At 37.5% G+C, this 25,636-nt stretch overlaps 1 protein-coding gene across 14 annotated transcripts in view; it reads left to right on the top strand.

Annotated features, from left to right (window-relative positions):
* Nucleotides 1–25,636, top strand: part of TRIP12 (thyroid hormone receptor interactor 12) — a 140,517-nt gene that overhangs the window by 94,992 nt on the left and 19,889 nt on the right. For 5 of the 14 annotated variants that reach the window (XM_034655323.1, XM_034655317.1, XM_011222681.3 and 2 more), the window contains 21 exons: nucleotides 716–808; nucleotides 1,011–1,172; nucleotides 3,197–3,265; nucleotides 3,356–3,521; nucleotides 5,841–5,958; nucleotides 6,079–6,238; nucleotides 8,087–8,240; nucleotides 9,586–9,814; nucleotides 10,128–10,246; nucleotides 12,561–12,768; nucleotides 15,470–15,570; nucleotides 15,803–15,977; nucleotides 17,182–17,323; nucleotides 18,380–18,571; nucleotides 19,825–19,976; nucleotides 21,457–21,629; nucleotides 22,026–22,099; nucleotides 22,183–22,382; nucleotides 23,176–23,303; nucleotides 24,574–24,725; nucleotides 25,327–25,469. In XM_034655323.1, the coding sequence (XP_034511214.1) occupies nucleotides 716–808; nucleotides 1,011–1,172; nucleotides 3,197–3,265; nucleotides 3,356–3,521; nucleotides 5,841–5,958; nucleotides 6,079–6,238; nucleotides 8,087–8,240; nucleotides 9,586–9,814; nucleotides 10,128–10,246; nucleotides 12,561–12,768; nucleotides 15,470–15,570; nucleotides 15,803–15,977; nucleotides 17,182–17,323; nucleotides 18,380–18,571; nucleotides 19,825–19,976; nucleotides 21,457–21,629; nucleotides 22,026–22,099; nucleotides 22,183–22,382; nucleotides 23,176–23,303; nucleotides 24,574–24,725; nucleotides 25,327–25,469 (3,110 nt within the window). The remainder of the gene's footprint in view (nucleotides 1–715; nucleotides 809–1,010; nucleotides 1,173–3,196; nucleotides 3,266–3,355; nucleotides 3,522–5,840; nucleotides 5,959–6,078; nucleotides 6,239–8,086; nucleotides 8,241–9,585; nucleotides 9,815–10,127; nucleotides 10,247–12,560; nucleotides 12,769–15,469; nucleotides 15,571–15,802; nucleotides 15,978–17,181; nucleotides 17,324–18,379; nucleotides 18,572–19,824; nucleotides 19,977–21,456; nucleotides 21,630–22,025; nucleotides 22,100–22,182; nucleotides 22,383–23,175; nucleotides 23,304–24,573; nucleotides 24,726–25,326; nucleotides 25,470–25,636) is intronic. The other 9 variants (XM_034655328.1, XM_034655322.1, XM_034655326.1 and 6 more) reach the window with 6 other exon arrangements.

The raw sequence follows: 25,636 nt of genomic DNA, 5'->3' as shown, positions 1-25,636 counted from the left end.
ATTCCAGAGAAATTTGTGTTTAGCAGACCGGTAGTTTAAAGTTGATGTTAATAAAGCATTTATAGAATCATTTCCATTTTATAATTTTTAATGATAGCATTTACCACATGAATATAAAATCTTTCAGAGAAGAACTTAAAGCACTTGATTAAAATAATCTCATTATTTCTAGAAAATTATCCCAGTGAGGTTGATAGCTATTTATACTCTCATTTTACAGCTGAGAAGGCTGAGACACAGTACCTTGCTCAAGGTCATAAAGTGAGTCAGTGGAGAAGGGAGATTTTTTCATACGGTCTGGCAGGCTGTGTTTTTGGTCTGTTTTAAGAGCCTTTTTCTTTTTAATGCATAATAAAATTTGCATTATTTGATAACCTTGGAATATGGTGTAAGTGTAAAACCTGAATTTTAAAATTTGTTATACAAAACAACCCATTTATTATAAACATAAGGATTGAAATACATCTAATTGGATTTAGTTTATTCTCTATATAAAACCTATTTTTCTGTGTCTTAGAACAGAGTAGTTGGAAGGAAACTATATTGACTGTTAGAGCTTACGCTCATAAATCCCTGGTTTCCTGTGGTGGGTTGTTAGAGGCAGTGGATAGATTGATGGAAATTAGAGAAAATACTGTGTCTATTCATGTAGAAGATAAGCAACTGGAAAAGCACTTGAATGATGGCCTTAAGTTACCTATTTCTGTGTTCGCAGCTGCAAGTTATTCAGTGTATTGATGTGGCAGAGCAGGCCTTGACTGCCTTGGAGATGTTATCCCGCAGACACAGTAAAGCCATTCTCCAGGCGGTGAGTCTTGCTACTGAAGGACTGTGTTTCATTTCAAGTTGGATTTTAGATTCACGTTTGTGCTAGGTCCTCGATTACAATCTCTATAAGGTACACATGGTGTTTCCAAAGTGACATGCTAGACTTTTTGGTACTTTTTTTTTTTTTTTTTTAATTGCTGTTAGAGGGTATTTCTTCATTTTAACAGTTTTCTGTATTTTAGGGTGGTTTGGCAGACTGCTTGCTGTATCTAGAGTTCTTCAGCATAAATGCCCAAAGAAATGCTCTAGCAATTGCAGCCAACTGCTGCCAGAGTATCACGCCAGATGAATTTCATTTTGTGGCGGATTCCCTCCCATTGCTTACCCAAAGGCTAACCCATCAGGTAAAACATGAACCTATTTTATGTGCCGTAAAACATTTTTACCGTGTTTTTTAAAATGCCAGTCTCATCTAGGGTATTAAACCTTTCAACTGCATTTATAAATTGGAAATATTCTGATCCATGTTATTTTTCCCTCTGTGTTTTCCAGTTGTGTACCATACTAGGTGATTTTATATAATTTGATGGATTTACCCAAATAACAACATTTCGTATGTTTGATATCTTCATGTATTTTGACTTGAAGGGATGAATTTGTTATTTCAGCAGACATTGAGTGTTCACTATGTGATATGATCAGAGTTTCCTTTTGGGGAGATCATCTCTCCTCTAAGGCATTGGGCTCTGCAGGAAAGACCAGGAGGATGTGCGTTAAGATCAGAGGGGAGATGACACTGCAGACTGTGAGTGTCTGAAGTTGGTGCAGAGCAGGAGCAGTTATTTAGGAGATGGATTTGGCAGACCAGGTTATGGAGGACAAGAAGCAGGGCTTACAGCATCTGATGTGGAAGACAATGCATTAAGTTTCACTGTAGAGAAATTGAGTTTTCTTTTAATATAAATTAATGTCTTAAAATGTTCTTGCTAAAAAGGTTTTTAGAAATTGGACTCAAAGATTTTATTTATCTTGGGAGAGAGAACATGTGTGCAAGCAAGCTGGGAGGAGGGTAGAGGCAGAGGGAGAGAGAATCTCAGGCAGACTCCATGCTGAGCACGGAGCCCCATGTGGGTCTCCATCTCATGACGGTGAGGTCATGACCTGAGCTGAAATCAAGAGTCAGGCGCTTAACCAACTAAGCCACCGAAGCACTCCTAGAAATTGGACCTCCAAGTCACTTTACAAAGTGTGTTTAAAATCTTCTTTGGAAAATTTGGTAAGAAAATATTTTACATAGGGATTTATGTAAGAGAGCTGAAGAAAAGATTATTGAGACACTCTGAAATGTTTTGCTTCTAAGATGATCAAGATACAAGTCCTGCCATTCATTGTTTGCTTATTTAATTTTAAAAACTTAGTAGGCTGAGGGGTGCCTGGGTGGCTCAGTCCGTTAAGTGACTGCCTTCGGCTTGGGTCATGATCTGTCTGGGTCCAGTGTCAGGTGCCCTGCTCCATGGGGAGCCTGCTTCTCCCTCTGTCTCTGCTCTTCCCCCCTCTTGTGTGCACGCTCTCTCAAATAAATAAAATTTTTTAAAAAATTGGTAGGCTGAGATAACCTGTGCTTATCAGGGCTAGAAATACATTCTCTAGTTAGGTATGATTTCAGTACCTTATCTTGGAAAAAAGCATGAGAATCAGAGAAGTTAAATTGTTGGGCATGTTATTATTGTTGGGCATGTTGGGCATGTAGCATCCTTTCTAGACTTAAGTATTGATAGTGAAGGTATAGGGCTTTTATGACACCAGAATTATTCTCAATTTTGTATAAGCCAGTCTGGTTTTTATATCTGAAACCCATTTATAAATTAGGAAAAAAGGAACACTGTCAAAAGACTTGTTAAGCCATTAAATTGTTCTTTCCATTCTTACAAGGTTATTTCATATGTTTTCTCAATGAGGCCACTTTAATAGTATTTCTAGATTGTTTTCATTGTGAATATAGCAAATTGACACCTAGTTTCTCACATCATCAGTGAGCCTCTGGTTCACACACATACACTGAACTGTTTCCAACTTTTTAGCGTATGCATGTTTTAAACATGGGAATGCTTTTTTAGAATAATGTTTATCTTTATTATAATTTGTGGTTAAGTATTGAAATTACAGAAGCATAAAAGTTGTTCCTTTTCTGTATATTTGCTTTTATTTATTGGGGTCTTAAGAGAGGAGAGAAGTTCTCTCAGTATGATTCTCTTTGCTTTGAAATCATGATGTTACTGGTTGTATCTTTTAGGCTCCTTGGGTTTTCAAGGCTCACATGTAACCGAGCTGGCCTTGAGCAATTTGGTGTTAGGAAGAAAATTAGGTAGTGATGTAAGACAGTGATATATTTTATATCAATAAATTTTATTTCTTCTATAAAAAATAGGACAAAAAGTCAGTCGAAAGCACTTGCCTTTGTTTTGCACGTCTAGTGGACAATTTCCAACATGAGGAGGTAAGCATTTAGTCTTTGGTGGTATTTTCATGAAATTGTTAAATTGTTGAATCACGATATAACAGTATCTTTTTTCTTCTGTTTGTGAAGAATTTACTCCAGCAGGTAGCCTCCAAAGATCTGCTTACAAATGTTCAACAGCTTTTGGTAGTGACTCCACCCATTTTAAGTTCTGGGATGTTCATAATGGTGGTTCGCATGTTTTCTCTGATGTGTTCCAACTGTCCAACTTTAGCTGTTCAACTTATGAAGCAGAGTAAGTGCTTTATGTTATCCTACTTCAGGCAGGAGAAGCGGGTTTTTGAAAAGTGTTTATTACTAAAGAAAACCAACATGAGCAAGAAGAGCTTGTTAATAGCATAGACACTGGAGAGTAAAGGAAGAAAATTGTTGGTGTATAATAAATTTGTGCAGGAACAGCATAGTAGTGCTTCCTGTGTGCAGTACATAATGTCTGTAGAATTATTAATTTTATCCTGGGTGGTTCTAGGGCTAAAAATGCAAGATCATTGCCTTCTCTCCAGTAGCAGTTAGGTAGGGATGCTTCATTAGGAGAATTCTGAGTTCTGGGTTACCAGCAGCTGCCTGTCTTCTGCTTCTCGGTACTCCTTTCTGCCCCTTTTAGAGTTTTTCCGGCAGTTTTTCTGATTCCACAGTGCTCTCCTCCCTCAGAAATTTGGAACATATTTGCACAGATGAACCTCTCTCATCTTTGCTGGTTTAGTATTTTCGAAGCCCTTCTCAACCTTATCCATCAATGTAGTTTCATTGCACAGCTATGCTGCTATTGCATTTCTCTCATAAACCTTAGATTTTTGCAAGTTAATGTCAGAAGACAGTGGGCTTCAGAAAACACCTGTGTGTTAGGATTATTGCTACTAGAGTGTTAATCATGTTTATATGGATGCATGTAATTGTAGATAATTGCATATTTTTAATTCTGATCCCTGAGGATATCACCACGGGGACGTTAGTGATGGTATTCACTGACAAAAAAGCCTCTGGTATCACTGTCTCCGATAAAATATTTTGTATAATACTACATTCTTTATATTTAGTCACGTTTCTTGTGAATTAGCACAGTGGCTCAGCATTTTGCAGGAAAGTAGCGTTGTTGAGCTGTTAGATTGAAAAGATTCCTCTTCAAGCACTGAATCACTCCTGAAGTTGGTATTCCAGAGAAAATTGCACTGCTTGTTGTCATGAGCAAAGTAAGAAGTTGGGGAAAGGTTTGACTTTGTCTTGAGTGGTCACAGTGCATGTTGGTTATTAAAATCTCTAGGAGCCCTTTGCATTTTGCTGAGCCCACCATCTCCTGAAGGTTGAGTACAGATTTTTTTCTTGCTACCACGTGGCACAGCATTTCCCTAAAGCAGTTTGGGAAATTGTTCACTGACTTTTGTTTTGCTTTACCATTTTGGATTTTTTTCTTTTTCTTTTTTTTTCTTATGATAATTATTTTCACCTTTTGCTTACTCCGTGAAGTTTGCCATACATTTATCACTTGGAAGCTACTAGACTTAAAATTTTCTTTGTTCAGCACTAACACAAAGGAAACTTGTTGTCATCCTCTGATCTCTTTAAAAAAAAATTTAAGGAATCCTTATAATGTAACATTGCCCTGTATTCACATTTCTTAACAAATTTGGCAAAATTATACTTTTTCAAGAAATTTAAAATATTTTTAATCACTGTCAGTGAAATTTATGTGGGGCAGCGATTTAACTATCCACACTTTTGCTCAAATCAATAGTGAATACGTTCCTCAATAACAGAATTTAAATGATTATCGTCAAAACATTTCAATGAAATGTTTATATTTTGCAAATATCTAGTATTTGTAGAAAGAGAGCCACAACAAAGACCCAGCCCCATCTGTACTTTAGTTGTTTGAGTGACTAAACCTGTGGATAATGGGAGCTTCCTTATGTCAAAGCGTTCTTGCATCAGGCTGGTTTTCATGCAAATTCCTCTATAAACTGATACCTTCTGGGATTGGAAACTTAGGGTAGACGATATTTTAATGATCTTTGTATTAAGTTGGCATGCTTGTCTTTAAGGTAATTACTTCCTGACCACAGTATGGTAATATTCAGATGCTTGTAATTTCTACGTTTTATTGTGTTGACCACCCATTTTCAGTATATGTAAATTAAAGACAAGTATATTTTAATCAGGGATTAAAATGTATGTTGCATACACTTTTTGTACAAAACACTGTGTTGTTCAAATGCAAATAAAACCAAAAACAAAATTAAAAAAATTCCCAAATTCTCTGGGGTGGATTGGTGTTTAAATGTCCAGCTAGGACTCAGACTGAAGCCTTTAGAACGAAATTGTTAAAAATTTTCATAAATTTCTTTTTAGGTTTTCATTATAGCTCATTTTGCTTTTTAATTTCTATAGTATATTGCTTTATAAGAAAATAATTTTTTTTTTTTTTACTTTTTATTCATGTATAATTGGCTGTAAGAAAATACTTCTGATTGCTTTTCTCCCATGGGAATGATCGCCTTTTAAATTAGGTAGTATAACTAGTTTCATGGGGTTTTGGTTTCTGTTGCTGGTTTTACAGACATTGCAGAAACACTTCACTTTCTCCTGTGCGGTGCCTCAAACGGAAGTTGTCAAGAACAGATTGATCTTGTTCCACGAAGTCCTCAAGAACTGTATGAACTGACATCTCTGATCTGGTAAAGATTGGGCTAATAATAACAACTGTGGCTTATATGCGGGTATTTCACATTAGAGATCTGTCATTTGCTGATAGTTCAGGAAGCTACTTAATGAAATACTTGCACCTTTGTTTTCAGCGAACTTATGCCATGTTTACCAAAAGAAGGCATTTTTGCAGTTGATACCATGCTGAAGAAGGGAAATGCGCAGAACACAGATGGTGCGATTTGGCAGTGGCGTGACGACCGAGGCCTTTGGCATCCCTATAACAGGATTGACAGCCGGATCATTGAGGTAGTAGTTTCATCGTACCGTTTAAATATGTCTATTTTGGTGGAGAGTGGGTGTAGGGATGGAGTGGGGAGGTGGGTGTGTGTACTTCAATGTGCTCAATTTTGAATTAACTCAAGATTCTCTCATTTTGTCTCCTGAGAACAAGGTCCTCATTTCTGTTCAGGTCAGAAAACATGATGTTCTAGCCCTGCTTCTGCTGCTAACTACCTGATTGACTTGGAGCAAGTAATTTAAGTTCTTTGTTCCATAGTTTCCTCACTTCTGAAAGGAAACATTGGAGGAGTTAGGCTATAGGTTTTCAAAGTCCCTTCTATCTCCTACCCAGAAGATGCAAAGATTCATATAGAAATAGCTGTTTCTCAGCCCACTTTTAAGAACAAAAACATGGAAACAATTTTAGTATCAAAGTCTGGGTGAAATGGTTAAGTAAGTTTTGGTACCAACTAGCCTCACATGTAATCCAGATGTTAATGGGATAAATTTTAATGACATAAAGTGGGATATAAAAAATGAACACAATATTCAGAATTATGTGACTCTTTGGGGCACTCAGCAAAATAAGAGAAAGAGGATTAATAAAAAGGAAAGAGGTACACCAAAATATTTAGTGTTTTTCTGTGAAGGGTTTATGTGTGATTTTATTTTTGTTAACTTCCATATTAAGTATGCATTGAAATATTTCAGAAATTTTTCAGATCAGGAAAATTCCTTTGTATTAGGAAGTGTGGGTCACTGCATCATTTGGGATACCATACATCATTTACTAGTATTTTCAATATAGGAGATAGGTTTAAGTCTTAACTATATTTTCTAATTTCAATCTGTGATATTTGAAATTTTTTTTTAGAGAATTACACTTGAAGAGACATTCTTCTTTAAAGACGTCTTCTACCAGTTAATTTTTAAAAATCGAATTTTTGAAAAACAACTTTGTAACCATTGACTTACATTATAAAATCAGGAGTTCTTATGAAAGTATCCAAGTTCCGAGCCATCTTTTAGGAGGAAGTGAGGTGTGATGGGTCTAATGTGTGTTGTTCACCTTAGTGTGTAAGCAGGCCATGGTCTCTAACATTAAGCTGCCTTCTTTTTAGCATTGTCTTATTAATTGCATTTTCCCTGTTAGCTTACTCTCTTACACTTAAGGAGTCCTGTCTTTCGTTTCACCTAGGAGTTCCATAGATTGGACTGTTGCAAGAAGGAATATTCTCTCACATCTTTTGGCTGTCTTATCTCAAGCAAACAGTGTTAATCAAAGTGTGTCATTTACTTATGTACTGTGCATGCATGCACACCCTAGGGGTTACTCTCTTAGGTCTGGGTGTGTCCCTTTCAATCTTAAAGAATCATTTAAATGGAAAGTCTTTTTACCTAAGGATAATTTTGTAGGATCATTTTGTTTAAAGAAGATTTTTTGCCAAAAATCTATGATGTAAACACTATTTTAACCTAAGAATTTAGATACTAAGGTTTTATGGATAACGATTTTTTTTTTCTGTCAGCAATGTCTTAAAAGCCTTCTTAATACAAACGATATCTTCTTCATGTCAGTGATTCTCCATGACTGGATCTTTCATCAGGAATTTATCTGTGTTTATGTCTTGGGGACCTTATAGGGCCTGTGGTGTATAATTGTGTTTATTAAAAATGATTTATTGATAAAAAAATGATTTATTGAATGAATGAGTTTGGTCATGTCCACACTATTAAATTTTCCATACTCTGTTACTTCATCATCTGAAACCTGATGAAATAAATATGTAAGTTAGCATTTATGGAGGGTCCCACTGTGTCTTAAGTTAATAAATTTCTCCATGTTTATATTCAAGGTTTCTCTCTCTTTGCTCTCAGGCAGCCCATCAGGTCGGTGAGGATGAGATAAGCTTGTCCACTCTGGGACGAGTTTATACTATTGATTTTAATTCTATGCAGCAAATCAATGAGGACACGGGAACAGCACGTGCCATTCAGAGAAAACCTAACCCCTTAGCCAATACTAACACTAGTAAGTACTTTTTGAGTTAATAGTAGTACTGTATTGTCATGTGAATAATAGTTGTGATAAAAAGTTTAATTGTTTTCATTGAGTGTCTTTATTAAGCTTAAGAGCATTGCATAGGAGTAATTTGTTGTTGTTTCTATCATGTTTTAATTGATGAATGAGCCAGTATTGCTGAAATGGTACCTTGCACATTATTTTTCTGCTGTGTGATTTGCAGCATCCCGGACTCCAGCCGGAATTGGCCCATGCAGTTTTTTATCTGATCTGTTAACCCTCTTACACCTTTATTTTTTTTATTTTTTTTTAAGATTTTATTTATTTATTTGAGAGAGAGAGAGAGACAGCCAGCGAGAGAGGGAACGCAAGCAGGGGGAGTGGGATAGGAAGAAGCAGGATCTCAGCAGAGGAGCCTGATGCAGGGCTCGAACCCAGAACGCTTGCCAGGATCACGCCCTGAGCCGAAGGCAGACGCTTAACGACTGAGCCACCCAGGCGCCCCTCCTCTACACCTTTAGATCCACCCATACCTCTCAGCTTATTAGTTCTTTGCAACCTTTTATGTTATACATTCCTATCAAAATTCTCTTCTTCACTAATGAAGAATAGATTTTTTGGTTCAGGTTCCTGACATGTGTCTCTGTCCTTGGGGATACAGTCTATTGCTTTCGCAGCTCTAGGTAAGAGTGCAGGAGTCAGCACACTTTTTCTGAGAAGGGCCAGATAGTAAATATCTTAAGCTTTGTGGATTGTATGGTGCCTGTACTCCACCCCACTACCGTAGCTCCAGAACAGCCGTACAAAATATATAAACAAATGTGTATATGGTTATGTTCCAATAAGGTTTTATTTACAAAAATAGGAGCTGGGCCAGATAGAGCCTTTGGACCGTACTTTACTAACCCCTGGTCTAGAGCTTACTTCCTCATCAGTTTCCTTTCCCCTGTACCTTATTCCCTCCAAGAAAAGTGACAGATCACCTTGTTTTTCCATAGCTTCTAGTCATGTACCCACTGTCCACTTCTTGAACTCTGTGTATCTCTTACCAGTGGTGTAGCTGGCTGATACTGAAATGTCCTCGGTGTTCTGTTGAACATGTATTATGAAAGTAAGAGGTACAGCATGCCGATACCTTGTTCTTTCTAGCCGGCTCAGTTTTGTCTTAATGCTACCTTTGGTATCTTTGTAGACCCCAGGTGATCGTATTAGATAAGTTGGTTTGTCACATAACCAGATGTTTTCATAACATTTCAAATAATTGCAGCAGCTTAAATGCTTTGTTGTTTACTTCCTTGTGTTTCTGAAGTCTGTAACTTTAGGGTTGTACTTTTTTTTTTTTTTTAATTAACAGGTGGATATTCAGAGTTAAAGAAGGATGATGCTCGAGCACAGCTTATGAAAGAGGATCCGGAACTGGCTAAGTCTTTTATTAAGACATTATTTGGTGTTCTTTATGAAGTGTATAGTTCCTCAGCAGGACCTGCGGTCAGACATAAGTGCCTTAGAGCAATTCTTAGGATAATTTATTTTGCGGATGCTGAACTTCTGAAGGATGTCCTGAAAAATCATGCTGTTTCAAGGTGTGTTCATGAAAACAGTGAAAACATTTTAGAAATTCAAGTCTCTGCAAGTAATTTCAGCAATCTTTAAAGTAATAATGTAGAAAAAAATGCATAAACCAGTTGATTTGTACTGTCTTGAGACCTTTGTTGTCTCTTTATATTCATACACACCTTTGAGAAAGACAAATGCAATGCAAAAGTTAAGCACTTAAGAAAAATTTCGGTTGTTTTCACCATTAAAACATTTTGCTCTCATGTTTAAAGTAGTATGGCCAAAAATAATTCTCAAACTCAGACAGATGTTTTATATATGAATGCTTTCTTTTTTTAGTCACATTGCTTCCATGCTGTCAAGCCAGGACCTGAAGATAGTAGTTGGAGCACTTCAGATGGCAGAAATCTTAATGCAGAAGTTACCTGATATTTTTAGTGTTTACTTCAGAAGAGAAGGTAATGTCATTCACGATAATTAATTAATGGTTAATCTTTTGGTCTGAATAGTATTTCAGTAGCCATCTAACTTTAATTTAGAACAAAAATTAAACTTTTTTATATAAGACATTTTCAAGTTTACAGCTCACGTACATATATAGTGTGTCTTTCGTGAAATTTATTAATACAGGTTGTGCAAGATTAATGGTTAGGTGATAAACACTTAAGTTACATTTCAGTGACTCGAGTGTTTATGGGCCAGAAGCAGTCATTGACTTTTCACATAGATAATGTGCCCCTGCCCATAAAGATGTCTTGAAAAAGTCAGGAGTTCACTTTCTTTGCCAGTGAATCCGTAGTAGATCAGAACACTTATAAAAGGGATTAGTATTTACTTCATTGGGTCTAGTCCCCTAATTTGAGGAATTTGAACATGGAAATCATCCTAGGAGATACAGTACTTTTCCATTCTCTTTTTGAAGATCACAAAGATGAAACCATATTGCTCATTCGGGTGTTTTATCCATTTCAAATATGCCGAGATATTAAAGGAGTTCTTTCTCATCAGCAAATCTCTTTATGGCTCTTTCGGTCTTTGAGGATACATTGGACTTGTGTGAGGACACAGGAAATAATGTAATCAAGTAATCCTTAGCTTCATCTTCCATCTTATCTAAACAGTCCTAGTTCTTTCTGCATATGATCTATTTTCCCTTCTTTCATCACCTAATGCTGGATCTGTATCTCTTCACATCTTGAGAGTGCTATTATAGTCATGCTAGTGTAAGGGTATTAAATCAGATGGGAAGAGTTTTTCACTATTTCTTACTAGTTCTGTTTAAATAACAAAGAATTTTTTTAAAAAGCCCAATGCTACATATTTATATGAATTAGAAGGCAAACTCTAAAACTATGGTTAACAAACGGGCTACATTTATGAAAAGATATTTCTGTTACCACACAAACATTTGGTATGTGTTCTTTTTAGCCTTGGATTATTCTATAATTTGCATTCTGTGTTTTGGTTTTGGCGTTCTGTTTTAGTTGTTTTCCTTTAGTTGTTCTACCTTTCTGATATATTTCACCTTTCTGATTTGGAAGCATATCAGAATATGTCTTTTGCTGAAAGTGATTTTTTTTTCTTTTTACATTTATAGTATCACTATGCCATCAGATTGAATTTTCCACACCCCAAAACTTATATAGTATGTACAGTATGAAGTTTATGGAGCAGTCTTGATTAGTTCTGCTGCTTTGCATCTGGCTAGGTATACTGTTTCAGGTTCCACTTAAATGTCATTTATTCCTGAGGACCTTGCCTTCCTTCCGGAATCTGTTAGGTCCTGATTGCTGTGTGCTCCATAAGCAAGCACTTACTTTCTCTCTAAGGAGCAGTTTACAATTTATTTGTAATTTCTTAATAGTTCTGTTTTGTTTTTTTCCTTCCTCAGTAACTGCCCTGAGTCCATTTTTCTCATCCAGGGTCTTATTCTTAGTACCTGGCACACAGTCTGACTTGTGATTGCTGCAAATAATATTTGTGGAATGTGACTGAATCAGATTTGAGTTCATTCAGAAATCTTGTGTTTTTTGTGTTTTTGTGTTTTTCTATTTGTTAGTTTGTTTTAAAAATTCTGATGGAAAGCTCTGGACTGTTTCCCAGAAAAAATGTGAATGTGTGAACACGAATTCATACATTCGGGCACACACCTCGGCATACAATTGATAGTTCTTGGCAACTCCCTCCCACCCCCCACCATGTACATTCTCCTGTGATTCTAGCCCAGATATGAACCCCTGCGTCGTAAGTTACTATTTAGCTCTCCTTATACACCCGCAGGGATGTGAAAAATCACCATCCTTGGATTGCCGGTGTTCTCTTTTGGCAGTAGTGTTACTGTGATCTTGTCTAACTGTAGCGTTTGAAGTTAGCTAATAACCGTAGTGGGCCTTTATCTCCTGGCTCTCAAGCCACAGGTGTACTACTGTATTTTTGTAGTTCGTTGTTTTTATAATGGTATTTTGAATTTCTAGTAGAACTTAATGGGTGACCCTATTAAATTTCCTGCTACCAGGTTTTGAATATTTGAAGACTTTCAATGTAAATCTCTTTCTTTAATGTTTAATTTGCCTACTACTTTCCAGAATGGAGTCAAGTGGAAAACCCTGGCACCTAAGTCATCATGCTTTATCCATCCCTCCCCCACCCCCCTGCCCATTTGCCAGATACTTTTTATTCATTCTCTGTAAATCAGTGTTAGCATTTAGAGATTCTGTAATCATGGGGAGGTGGTCTTGGTTAAAACTGACTCTTAAATCTGTTACTACATAGGTGTAATGCATCAAGTAAAACACTTAGCAGAATCAGAGTCTTTGTTGACAAGTCCACCAAAGGCATGTACGAATGGGTCGGGATCCTTGGGGTCCACGACGCCAGTCAGCAGTGGAACAGCCACGGCCGCCACTAACGCTGCGGCTGACTTGGGGTCCCCCAGCTTGCAGCACAGCAGAGATGATTCTTTAGATCTGAGCCCTCAAGGGTAAGTCAGAGTTTTGTGCTGATTTTTATGCTTTTTGCCTTTACCTGTTGTTCTGCTACCTGAGATTCACACAGGGAATAAAATGGTAAAATATTAGAGAGGACACTTTGTTTTTTCCCATCTCTGTTTTGTTCCATGTTTAATGGGAATGGGAAGAGACCAAACATTGGAAAGCTACTGTATTGAGCCGTGTTTAGGAAACACAAGAGCTACTGGGTATTTCTAGTGTCATATTAGGGAACTAAGGCTCAGTGAACTTTCTGAGTGAACTAATTGAGAGTTAACGAGCACAGTGTCACACACTTATTTTTACAGATGTAGGATTTGAACCCTCATTTCTAATTCAGTAGTTTTGTGATTATTTACTGCACTGTTGCATACATACCAGCTTCAAGAAATCCAGATAATGACATTTTTGGAAAGTACAGGAAAAGACCTGATTTCCATTAATTTTTAATTAGGAAATGGAAACTTTGCTCTTAATAAAAGAGAGTGGGGGTTCTTAAATATGTCTACTCCTACCTCCTTTTCTGTTTTAATCCCTTTGTTGTACCGTGCTTCTGAGAACGTTACCAAACCCTCATTAGTTTTCATTTTGTTGTGTTGAAACAAATTACACTCTAAACGTGTTTTTGTTTCTTTGACATTAGAAACTCAGTATTGTTGCATGACTGGTGTATGATCAACAGATTCAGTTCTGAAATTCAAAGTGTACTTAGCGTAATACTCCTTTCTACTCCTTCTAAGCTATAACATAGATTTTGGTAAAACATACTATACTTAATAAGTGAGGTCCAAACATTTAATCCTGTAGACTGCAAGGTGGCATTGTCCTAAGAAGCTACCTATCTCAGGATCCCAGCTCCTTTTGCTGCCACCTGGTGGCCGTTGTCCATTTTTAACTTAAATATGAATTTTGGCAATTCTGGGACTTGGGCTACAGACTGGGACTTCTGACACAGTGGCTGTTATTTTAGCAAGCTGTTTAGTTTGGGTGGTACCTGTGTCATGAGCCCAGTCCAGTGGGATTGAACCTGGAGAATATACTGGGGACCCTTCACCTTCTCTCTTCTCAAGTTGGATTTGTCGGCCAGTTTTCCCTGACAGCCTTGCCTGCCTCTCTTTCCTCCCTCTCCAGCCCTGCTCCTTCCCCCTGGCTGCTGTAGTAACTTAGTTACTGCGGGGTTTCACTAGCTAGCACAGGCATGGTGCCCGAGACATCAGGCGCTCGGTGAAATGTGATGCAGCTCAGACAAGTGCAGTATTTCTGAGTAAAGGAATTAGACTTGATTATAGTTTCTAACAGTTGAAAATTTTAAAAGATGAAGAAAGAAATTTCCAGAGTTTTAAGTGGTTCCATTCCTTTCTAATATGGTTTCAAATAAAGAAAAGCTCATATCAATTTGTAAAGGGGGAATCGTTCGATCATGTTTGAGAGTTCATTTGTCCATGGGCGCCTTTGTGACTCGTTTGTTCAAGCGTCTGACTCTTGGTTTTGGCTCAGGTTATGAACTCTGGGTTATGAGATCAAACCCCATGTTGGGCTTCATGCTCAGCACAGAATCTGCTTGAATATTCTCTCTCTGCCCCTCCTCCCACTTGCATTCTCTCTAAAGTAAATAAATCTTTAAAGATAAAAGTTCACTTCTCTTGATTGCAAAGCATATTTAAACATTATTAGTAAGTATTTTTAATAGACATACCAGATGTTGGAAGACCTTTAAAAGTTTTTTGTTGTTATTTTTTGGTTTTTCTAATTTTATTTGAGTTGCAGACCAACTGAACCAGAACCCCCCCCCTGTTTTTTTTAAGTTTTTTTATGTATTTATTTTAGCATGCTAGCATGGGGGAGTGAGGGGGAGAGGGAGAGAGAAACTCAAGCCGACTCCATGCTGAATGTGGAGCCCAATGCAGGGCTCAATATCCCAACCTAAGCCGAAACCAAGAGTCAGATGCTCAACTGACTGCGCCACCCAGGAGCCCGAACGTTTCTTCCATCTTCTCCATCTTAAGTAGTTTTGTTATTCTCAGAATCTGTTGATATTTCAGACTATTTCTGCTGTTGTTAAGAATATTGAAAATAAGACACAAAGTCTGTGTATGTTCTATTTCAGGTATTCTTAATTCAAGATAGGTTTTTCATGCTATGACTTCATATTTGTTTATAGGTAATTTTGAGTTTAAAAAAATAACTATAAATGCATTCATTTAGGATGTTATAGTAAGTACATACTCTGAAAGCACTTTGGGTAGTATCGGGAGAGTATCTTGGTAACAGTGTTCTGTATATTTTACGTTTTGTCATTTATGTTAGGAAAGAAATATGGCAATCAGATTTAACATTCTTCTTCTAGTTTCTTCTTAATACTGCTTCTTTGCATCATAAATTTGTTCTATGCACTTTATATGTACAACATTTTATAAAAAGTTTTAACACAGGATTAATCAGATATTCTATTTGGTGTTACTTTTAGTAGTTCAGTGTAGTCAAATAAGCTGTTTTCTGGATTAAACATCTTCTGTGTCTCTAGACCTCTAGAACATGACTAGCGCAGAGTCTGCATTAAATAATCACAAAATGAAGAGTACCCTTATGGCAATATTTTGCAACTCCTTTTTTCTGCCATTTTAGCTTGCTTTTCAATGAGCGATTGTAATCGTGGTAATTGCTAAACTTATCCCATGTTTTCCCATGTGATAGTCGATTAAGTGATGTTCTAAAGAGAAAACGGCTGCCAAAACGAGGGCCAAGAAGGCCAAAGTATTCACCTCCAAGAGATGATGACAAAGTAGACAATCAAGGTAATTGCTTTGGTGAAGCGGTGGGGTGCAGAGGGAAAGACGGAGCAGTGAGTGTACTTGTGAATGCTGTTGATAGTTTCAGCCTAAAGCACACGTCAGTTTCCTGAACACTCAGTGTTCTTAGTTGTTTCAGCAAATTCATCTGGTAATGTAAACAGGAATGTTAAAATTCAGTTGGTTTTCATCAGTTAAACTAAGATGACTTAACTATCATTCCCGTTTCTTTTCATAGCTAAAAGCCCTACCACTACTCAGTCACCTAAGTCCTCTTTCCTGGCAAGCTTGAACCCAAAAACGTGGGGAAGGTTAAGCGCACAGTCCAACAGCAACAACATTGAACCAGCACGAACTGCGGGAGTTAGCGGTCTTGCCAGGACCGCCTCAAAGGACACCATATCCAATAATAGGTGAAGTGGGGGGAATTCTCTATTACTTTCGTTCTCAGATTAGCAAAGCTCTACGTGATTGCAGTCAGCACGTTTACTGTGTCGAGATGAAACATGGTTACAGACCTTTTAATTTATGCGCAGAAGTGGCATTGCTCAAGAATGGAGTAGGTTCTCAGTTCTTTTTTTTTTTTTTTTTAAGATTTTATTTATTTATTCAACACAGATAGAGACAGCCAGTGAGAGAGGGAACACAAGCAGGGGGAGTGGGAGAGGAAGAAGCAGGCTCACAGCGGAAGAGCCTGATGTGGGGCTTGATCCCATAACGCCGGGATCACGCCCTGAGCCGAAGGCAGACGCCCAACCGCTGTGCCACCCAGGCGCCCCAGGTTCTCAGTTCTTGAACTCTGCCTGGCTTTGTCCTAAATTACGTCTTACATCTTAAAATCTGTTTTCGACGTTTCTGGTCGGAGGTCAACATATGTTCATAAACCAAATAAATTATGCTCCCCGTGGAAACTGTTCCTTAGTTTTGTTCCAGACAAGGGAAAGAGGACCTATTTTCAGTCTGCACACACAGACACTCACCCACTTTTATGATCCCCTTCCTTTCTCTGCCCTTTACAGTGGAATTTAAGGATCCTGTAGTAGAGGCTTGTTTGTTCTAAAGCTGTATCAGCTAAACTTTTTCACATGCTGGTCTGTGGCTTTATTTTTTTATTTTTTCAGTCTGTGGCTTTAAAAAAATTCTTTCTTTAAAACCTTTCTGAGTTGTTTTATTTAGTTTTTTGACTCCGGATGTAACACACCAACAAGGATTACTTTCTCTGCAAATAAGAAATTTTTAAAAATCAAATGCCACTGGGTAAAGAAATACACTCCCCCCCCCTTTTTTTGGTGGTATGGATTGGTTTGGTTTGGTTGGTTGGTTGATTGTTTTTCCCAGTTTTGTTTAATAAAAAATAATTAAGCAATCATGTATCTAAATCCATTAAAATTTGTGATTTTAATAGGTCTCAGTTAATCGCGCATCTAACAGGTGCATGTTTCTGGTCTATAGTTCTTTACTTCAGCTTAACTTGGTTCATCTGAATTTATTAATCTAGAAGCCTAGGTGAAAAAGGATTTTAAATGTAGCATCTGTTTGCCTTTGATGTGGAGTTACAATTGAAATCCTTTCTATACATGGAGAGTAAATTTAATATCTTGTTTTTCCTTCTTGCAGAGAAAAAATTAAAGGGTGGATTAAGGAACAGGCGCATAAATTTGTAGAGCGTTATTTCAGTTCTGAGAACATGGATGGAAGCAACCCTGCCCTGAATGTCCTTCAGAGACTTTGTGCTGCGACTGAACAACTCAACCTCCAGGTACCGCATGGGCTGCACCGAATTGGTTCTTTGTCATCTCTTCCAGCTTCTCTTTGTCCTTCCCTTGATGACTCTGACTTTCCATGAATTTTCTTGTCCTAGATTGATTTTTTTAGCCAGACATGTACCTTTAGCACTGACATTTCTGTAACTTGTCCCTTGACTTTTGTGCTTCATTACTTTGTCATAAACTATACTGGGAATCTCATTTTTTACTTTCTTCTCTTCTCATCGCATATTTCTTTCTTAAGAGTTTATTTAGAGAGCGCATGCATGTGAGCAGGGGGCGGAGCAAAGCCAAAGGGAGAGAGAATCTCAAGCAGACTCCAGTCTGAGTGTGGAGCCTGTTGCAGGGTGCAATCTCAGGACCCTGAGATCATGATGTGAGCCCAAATCTAGAGTAGGACATTCAACTGAGTGAGCCATCCAGGCGATCTGTCACATATTTCTTGACAAAAAAAAAGAGTTGAGAAATGTCCCCAAGTACATCTCAACCATGGGTATTAAAGTTGATGGGACCCTCCTTAACCCCTCACCACCTGGATCTGATAGTACTTGGATAGGGAGATTGAATAAGCCTTTTATGTTTCATCTGGTTCTTAGCCTTTTTACATTTTTAATGCACTTGGAGCAGTTCGTGTACTACATGTTTTCCAAGAGATTGTCCATTTTATCCAGGTTTTAAACGTATTAATTTGAAGCCACAATTTATATTTTTGTTTTATTTTCTCATTCTGGTATTCTAGCTCTTAACCTTTCAGATTGTATTCTTAATTCTTTGTCTCTTTTATTTATTTCTTTATTTTTATTTTATTTTAGACTTTAGTTTTTGTGTTAGTTGTGTGGATGCTGGTTTTCTTCCATGAAATACTAACATTTGTGACTGCGTGTAAGATTCATAGTTTCCAAGGTTCTATCAAGAATGCATCACTGCCCCCCCACCTTCTTTTTTAAAGCTGTTTAGAGTGTATTCAGTTCCTCTTGGGGAAATGTGAACTGTGCATTTAGTGAGGACTGTTTAAATCGATATAGAAATACTGTTCCCAACTCTTTTAGGTGGATGGTGGAGCTGAGTGCCTTGTAGAAATCCGTAGCATAGTCTCAGAGTCCGATGTTTCATCGTTTGAAATCCAACATAGTGGATTCGTGAAGCAGCTGTTGCTTTATTTGACATCTAAAAGTGAAAAGGATGCTGTGAGCAGAGAGATCAGATTAAAGAGATTCCTTCATGTATTCTTTTCTTCACCAGTAAGTTATCTCCTAATGCTTCTCTATCTTCTTATAGGAACCACTGGTCACTGATATGTGTATTTTCATCTCAGTAATTTCCATTAGGTGCTGGTCAAGATATTGAGGTCAAGTTTCTAGCTTCTGATACACAGTTGGATTTGGATTCCTTGGTCTTTTATATCAGATATACTAGCAAAGCAACAGAAGGGTGATTTAATAGCTCATGTGCCACAGTTTCTATGGCCAGTGTATCTCGAGTCTTCGTTTTTTCTGTAAGACCAGCCATTAATTGTAGTCTCTCACTTGTGAGTGTATTTTATTCTCAATATTTTTAAACATGTTGTAGTTAACAATATATACATATAGGGAAATACGGTAAAATAGCTGTAGACATGAGAGAGTGAGCATATACATTTCCATTTTGCATATAAAATGCAGTTATTAACAATTCTATTTGAGAATACTCAGTCACCACTTACAACCTGGATTACAAGATCAGAAGGCTCAGAGAGGCTCCCCTTCCTCAGCCTCAGTGGGTAAGAGCGAGACTACTTATGACTTAGACTCACTAATGACTTAACGTCATTCCACTTGTTACAAAGCTACTCGAGAGAAGGCATCCTCTGGATCGTCTGTGTAGTAGGACTTAGGGTAGTTGTCCTGTGTGTTGGTGAAGCTACTTCACAATGCCTTCCTTTCAGTGTTTGTAGGCATTTGAGCACTTCTTGTATTGTTTTAACTTGGGCTATGTAAAGCAGAGTTGATATCTGAGATGCATTAGATGTGTTGCAACACTGGATGTAGTTTTATACCATGTTTAAGATTATGTATAGGTCTGTAATCTCTTACCCAAAACTCCTTGGGGCTGAATGGGTTTCAAGAGTTCTACAGTACTGTCCATATATATTACATGATATTCCATACACATTAAGTATTTTTGCAGGAAAGCATATGGATAGTCCTACTTGGTACAGGTAAATAAAAACTGCAGATAGCCTCATGTCTGCTTGAGTCAAGTCTCACCACCAATAAGTTGTGTTTTCAAGCCTTTTGGATGTAGGAATTATGAATAAGGGATTGTGGGCCTGTACAAAAAAGAGTTTCTATTTGAAATAATTTATATGGAAATAATCATTCCAGCCAAATCTATCAAAAGAGATAGAAGAGATGACTGCTTCTCTTTTGTAAAACTGCGTTTTAAATTTTCTTGTTGAAGAGTGTTCCATTTTCAAGATGCCTTGCTTAACCTGTTGGTTTATTTATAACTTTAGCTTCCTGGAGAAGAGCCCATTGGAAGAGTAGAACCAGTGGGTAATGCACCTTTGTTGGCATTAGTTCACAAGATGAACAACTGCCTCAGCCAGATGGAACAGTTTCCAGTCAAAGTACATGACTTCCCCAGTGGAAATGGGACAGGAGGCAGGTAAGGATCAGTGCCTGGGTGTGCCCTTGCCATGGGACTCTGTGCTTCATTTTGTTGAGGTAAAGTGGCAAGAGGTCTGGTAACATCATCTTCTGCCCAAAGACCATTTGGCTATAATGACTTTTAAGAAAAATACTTTATATCATTAAAATCACCCCACGTGTTTTACACATGATGTTTTGGAAGTACATAACTCAGTGACTGTGTTGGTAAGCTGTAATAGGCTTAGTGTTCCTTAAATTGATAACTTTTAATATATATTGCTTCTCTCCGTGAATTTTATAGACATGGATAATAAAATATTTGCATTCTGTGTAATAATGTGATTTCCTATGTGATGTAAGTGGTTATACCTTTGATGGGTTTTAACAATAAGTGTATATTTTGAAGTCTTCTTGTTTCATTAAAACTTGTATTTTTTCTATAATATAGTATTTTTACTGGACTCGTGAAATGCTGCATAAAGAATTCACTATAAAAGTTCATTGTATTTTATGGGGTGTTACAGGGTTTCTGAAATATTATGACTAGAAGCCTACAAAATAAGATATTAGTTAGGTTTAAAATACACAATCTGATGTGTTTTGAACATATTTAAATTTTTTATTGAATTTAAACAATATGCATTATTGAACAGACGAAGGGATCCGTGTGGGCTAGGTTTTTTTCTGGCTTTGGAAATTAATATAGAATGTGGTATCAGTTTTGATCATTATCCTGTCCTGGAACATTTTATGAAATATAGGGGCATTTTCATCTATGCCTGAGAAAACCATGAAGTTTTTCATTTTTACCAAGATTTGTATAAAATATGTATGTTTACGTATGTGTATCTCCCGTCTAATGAAATATTCTTTCCCATACTCCTATTTGCATGCCTTATGGAATCTTACAGATAACTGCATTTTAAGCCTGTTTGTGTCTCACTGTTGTGAGCCCTTTCCAGAAATGAGCAATTAAATATCATTACCAGGTTTAGACTGGCGTAACTATCAAACTGCTTCATTCAAAAGAATGTAGCAAAGTAAAATTTAAAGGTTAGTTTTTAAAGTAATTTTGTAGCAGAAATGTTTGAAAGCAAAAAAGAGGGCTTTTTCCTTTGTTTTTAAAGCCATAGAACTCAGCTATGCAGTGGCAAAATACTGCAGAAGTGCGCATGCTCAAGTGGTTGAGGAGTTTTTATTCTAGAGAAATAGTTGTATCTCAGTGGTGAGGATTTCTGCTCACATGGGTTTCCGGTATGTCAGAGATAGAATGATGATTTAATGTTTTCCTATGCATGCATGCATACCCTCTTTTATTTCTTACTTTATAGTAACTTTTACTAAATAATTTGAATTGCTGGCTTGACTATTTACATAACTGGTAAGTGCGTGCTTATTTTGTGCCTTAAGAAAATGAAGTTTGTATTGTCTTGTTTTTTTGAATTATGTTGATTTTGAAAATAATAGAATAACTTTTTTTCACAAATTATCTTGAGCTTTTCTCTCAACAGAGGATCACAGGCTTTAAAATTTTTCAACACACATCAGTTAAAATGCCAGTTACAGAGACATCCAGACTGTGCAAATGTGAAGCAGTGGAAAGGCGGGCCGGTCAAGATTGATCCCCTGGCTTTGGTACAGGCTATCGAGAGATACCTTGTAGTTAGAGGTACTTTCCCTACATGTGTGTTTTGTGTTTATACGTACATTAGGCTGGGAATATTAGGGAATGTGAAAACAATTTCCCTGTTGCTGCTTCTGTTAAAACCTAGCATTGGGAACTTGTGTTCCCATCGTTCATTTTCTACATAGCCTGTGGAAATGTGATAAACTTCCAAGGGGTTGATGGCTTACTTCAGCGATGAGTTAGTTCATTTATCTTGTTGGAACGTAACGTAGTAGAAATGGCGCTTTGTAGGTGACAGTTTTCTTAGCTCTTTCTGCTTCATAGGTCACAGTGTAATATACATGGTTTTCTAAGAGTATGTTAGTTTAACCAGTACACGTGGGCTTTTCTTTGCCACGGACAATTGCTAGGAGTTTAATAGCCTTCTTGGGTCTTCAGGGTATGGAAGAGTAAGAGAAGATGATGAAGACAGTGATGATGATGGCTCTGACGAGGAAATCGATGAGTCTCTGGTAAGTCTCTGGTGCTATTCTCACCATGTTGTGCACACGGTTCAGGGCCTGGAGCTTAAATGGGTTTCCTGTTCTTTATTCAGGCCGCTCAGTTCTTAAATTCCGGCAACGTAAGGCACAGGCTACAGTTCTACATCGGAGAGCATTTGCTGCCGTATAACATGACCGTGTATCAGGCAGTCCGGCAGTTCAGTATCCAGGCCGAGGACGAGCGGGAGTCCACAGACGATGAGAGCAACCCTCTGGGGAGAGCTGGCATTTGGACAAAGACTCATACAATATGGCAAGTCTGAAACTGACTTTGTTTGCCTTGTCATCAACTTCAATATATCTTTCGTGTGTTTTGGAATTCTTATTAATAGCTGGCTTACATAAAGAGAGGGGACCCAAATCCTACATTTTATTAAAAGCCACTTCAAATCTTTTATCTGGGTGTTAGTGAAAGCATGCATGTGAACATGTGTACGTGTGTATTTGCCCTCATGACGTCTCCTAGAAACGTACTCATGGGCAATAGTCATAGTTTACGTCAGCTTTTTAGATTCATTCAGGTCTTTAAACAAGAAAAAAACATCTCTGTAAGATTATATTCCTTCAGGTAATAAGAAGCTTGGCATCTCTGAGCCCTTAGAGGCATTTGGATGCAGCTTTCTGCATTGTTTGTGAATGTCTGCTACTTAAATTTAAAGAGAGGCAGTCTTTGGGGCCGCTGGGTGGCTCAGTCGGTTCAGCGGCCAACTCTTGATCTCCACTCAGGTCTTGGTCTCAGGGTTGTGAGTTCAAGCCCCGCGTTGGGCTCTACTTTAAATAAATAAATAAATATAATAAAGAGAGCCATTCTTCCCTGAACCACCGCTGGAGTTCCTCAGGTGGCCCCTCCTGGAACAGTGGATTCTTTGTGGCCTCTTCTCAGAAACAGTGCCATTGGTAACTCTCCAAACCCATAAGTAGGGAGAAACAGGATAGATCTCAGAGTTCTGGTAACTCTGGTGTCTGTGGGTCACACTTTGGCCCCTGTAGAATAGTTTTTATTTTTAAAATCTACATTTAGTTTATATACTCTCCAATCAATTTAGGTACAAACCCGTGAGAGAGGATGAAGAAAGTAATAAAGATTGTGTTGGTGGTAAAAGAGGAAGAGCCCAAACAGCTCCAACAAAAACATCCCCTAGAAATGCAAAAAAGCACGATGAGTTATGGCATGGTAAGTTGATGTATGGGAGGGGAAAACAAATTGCCGTGGGGCAGTAGTCTCCTTGTCGTGGAAGTTTTAAAGGAGCAATTTATATCTAGCAGTGAAACCCTTGAATATAATTTAGAAAAAATGATTTACCACAAATGAAAATATAAGTACCTGCAAAATTAAATTTGGGAAGAAAACTGAGGAAAACTCATACTCTTTCCATGAAAAATTTATGTTTTCATGAAGGCTAAAACAAATTTCATTAGCAGAACACATTTACTAAAGAAGAGACTGATCGTGGTCAGGCAGGCCCTTCATTTTTGTCATTTGTTATAATCTAACAATTATAGAAGGAATGAAAAGTTTTGCCAGGTAATATAATGACTACAGAATGGACTAGCACCTGCCAGGTGATCTCTTTTCTTTTGTAGTATTTCCTTCGAGTCTGTGTGTGCTCACCCACCCACCCCGTCCCCCGTCCATGTGAGGGCTCACATTCCATGAAGACCATCCCTACCTGGGAGTTCCAAACAAAGTGGTGTCAATTGCTGGAATTTTTTCTGGTCCGCAGAAATAAGGACATTATAACAGTGTTTTGTTTTCCATAAAACTAAGTTCTATTATAAAAGGTTTTTATTTTAAGATTTTTGTGTCTGTGTTTTTGGTGTTAAAAATTGCCCTTTCTTTTATGGTAGTGATAGTGTTGTGATTTTTAATTCCTTTACTGGGTAAAAGTAAATGGCAGTAGTTTCAACCCCTGACCCCCTGCCCAAGCTACTACTAAGTGAAATCTGAGAAAAATCATAGATCCCTTTGGAAACTATCAGTCTGTCCTATCCTAGGCCTTGGATTAAATAACCAAATCTCTTACCAGATTTACAGTTGGGGATATTTGTCTATTTTACATGGCCATTTTAAGCTGGATAAAAAATTAAAAATCCAGGAAATTTACATAAAATTGTGACCTTAAATTTAAATATTTTGTCTTTATTATTCTCTGGCCGTTTTATTGTTAGCCGTTGCTTCTGTTGAAAAGAAGAAATGGGAAATGAGTCAGTTTTTCTCCTTTCCAGTTTATTTGGCTATGGGAGGAAAGCAAAATTTTCATAAGCTTGTACGATTTATGTCTAAGATGAAAGGGAAAATGTTAAAGCTATCAATAGTAGGGTACCAAACATTAGATCTTCACAACCTGTGGTTACTATTTTCGGGGTGATAAGATGACACCGGCTGCACTGGCATAGCCTTTCTAACTTCTATTAAACCTTATCTTTGATATTCTGCCCTCTAGATGGAGTGTGCCCATCGGTATCAAATCCTTTAGAAGTTTACCTCATATCCACGCCACCTGAAAATATAACTTTTGAAGACCCTTCATTAGATGTGATTCTTCTTTTAAGAGTTTTACATGCCATCAGTCGATACTGGTATTACTTGTATGATGTGAGTAACGTGGCCTGCTTATGGAGTTTCCCATCGTGTATTGTGCCTGGCATGTTACCCATAGTTTCTGTCTAGTGGCTGATGAATTTTTGTACTAGAAACAGACATAACGATTCGGTTAAATGTAGGGATCACAGCTCAGTGAAATACAACATACTCACCAGCTTCCTAGCTGTAACTTTATTAAGTTAGGCTACAACACGAAGAACAAATGTGAATTTATAGTTAAAATTCTTTTAGTACATTTATGCAAAAGTTCATTTGTCTAAGTTGAAATATAAAGTAAAAAGTCAAGCAAAAGTTGAATGCTACTTTTGGCATTTATGTAATATAGGGAAGAATGACGGAATTGGCCTCGCACAAAACATTAGCTGCCACATCAGTGATTGGGTCAGTACTTGTGGCCTGAGGGGGTTGTGGTATTCGAGCTATGCATTGTAGAAAGTGTCATTTATGTTGAAACAGTCGTGAGAAGCTCTCCATTGTATGTTGGGAACCAGGTGAAATCTAGGTACTCTATACATAGTTGGAGATAAAGAGTGAATATAATCCTAATGTTTTACTCTATGTAGACTTTTTTTTTTTTTTTAACATTTTACAGAATGCAATGTGCAAGGAGATTATTCCAACTAGTGAATTTATTAACAGTAAGTTGACAGCAAAAGCAAATAGGCAGCTTCAAGATCCTTTAGTAATCATGACAGGAAACATCCCAACATGGCTTACTGAACTAGGAAAAACCTGGTAAGATGATCATTTCTGAAATGGTGGCGTGGGAGTGTGTTGTCGCGTTGGTCTTAATATATTTTGTTAGAAAAAACACAGTCTTCACTGAACCTGTTCAGATGTGTTTAAGTAACATCATCATATTTGCTCGTGGCTTTCTTAGTAGTGTAGCTGTCTACCCAGAG

Source organism: Ailuropoda melanoleuca, chromosome 2 (genome assembly GCF_002007445.2).
Source record: "Ailuropoda melanoleuca isolate Jingjing chromosome 2, ASM200744v2, whole genome shotgun sequence".
In the NCBI taxonomy this organism is placed as follows: domain Eukaryota; kingdom Metazoa; phylum Chordata; class Mammalia; order Carnivora; family Ursidae; genus Ailuropoda; species Ailuropoda melanoleuca.
Note: the sequence above shows the minus strand (reverse complement) of the source record. Positions and strands in the feature narration are given on the sequence as shown.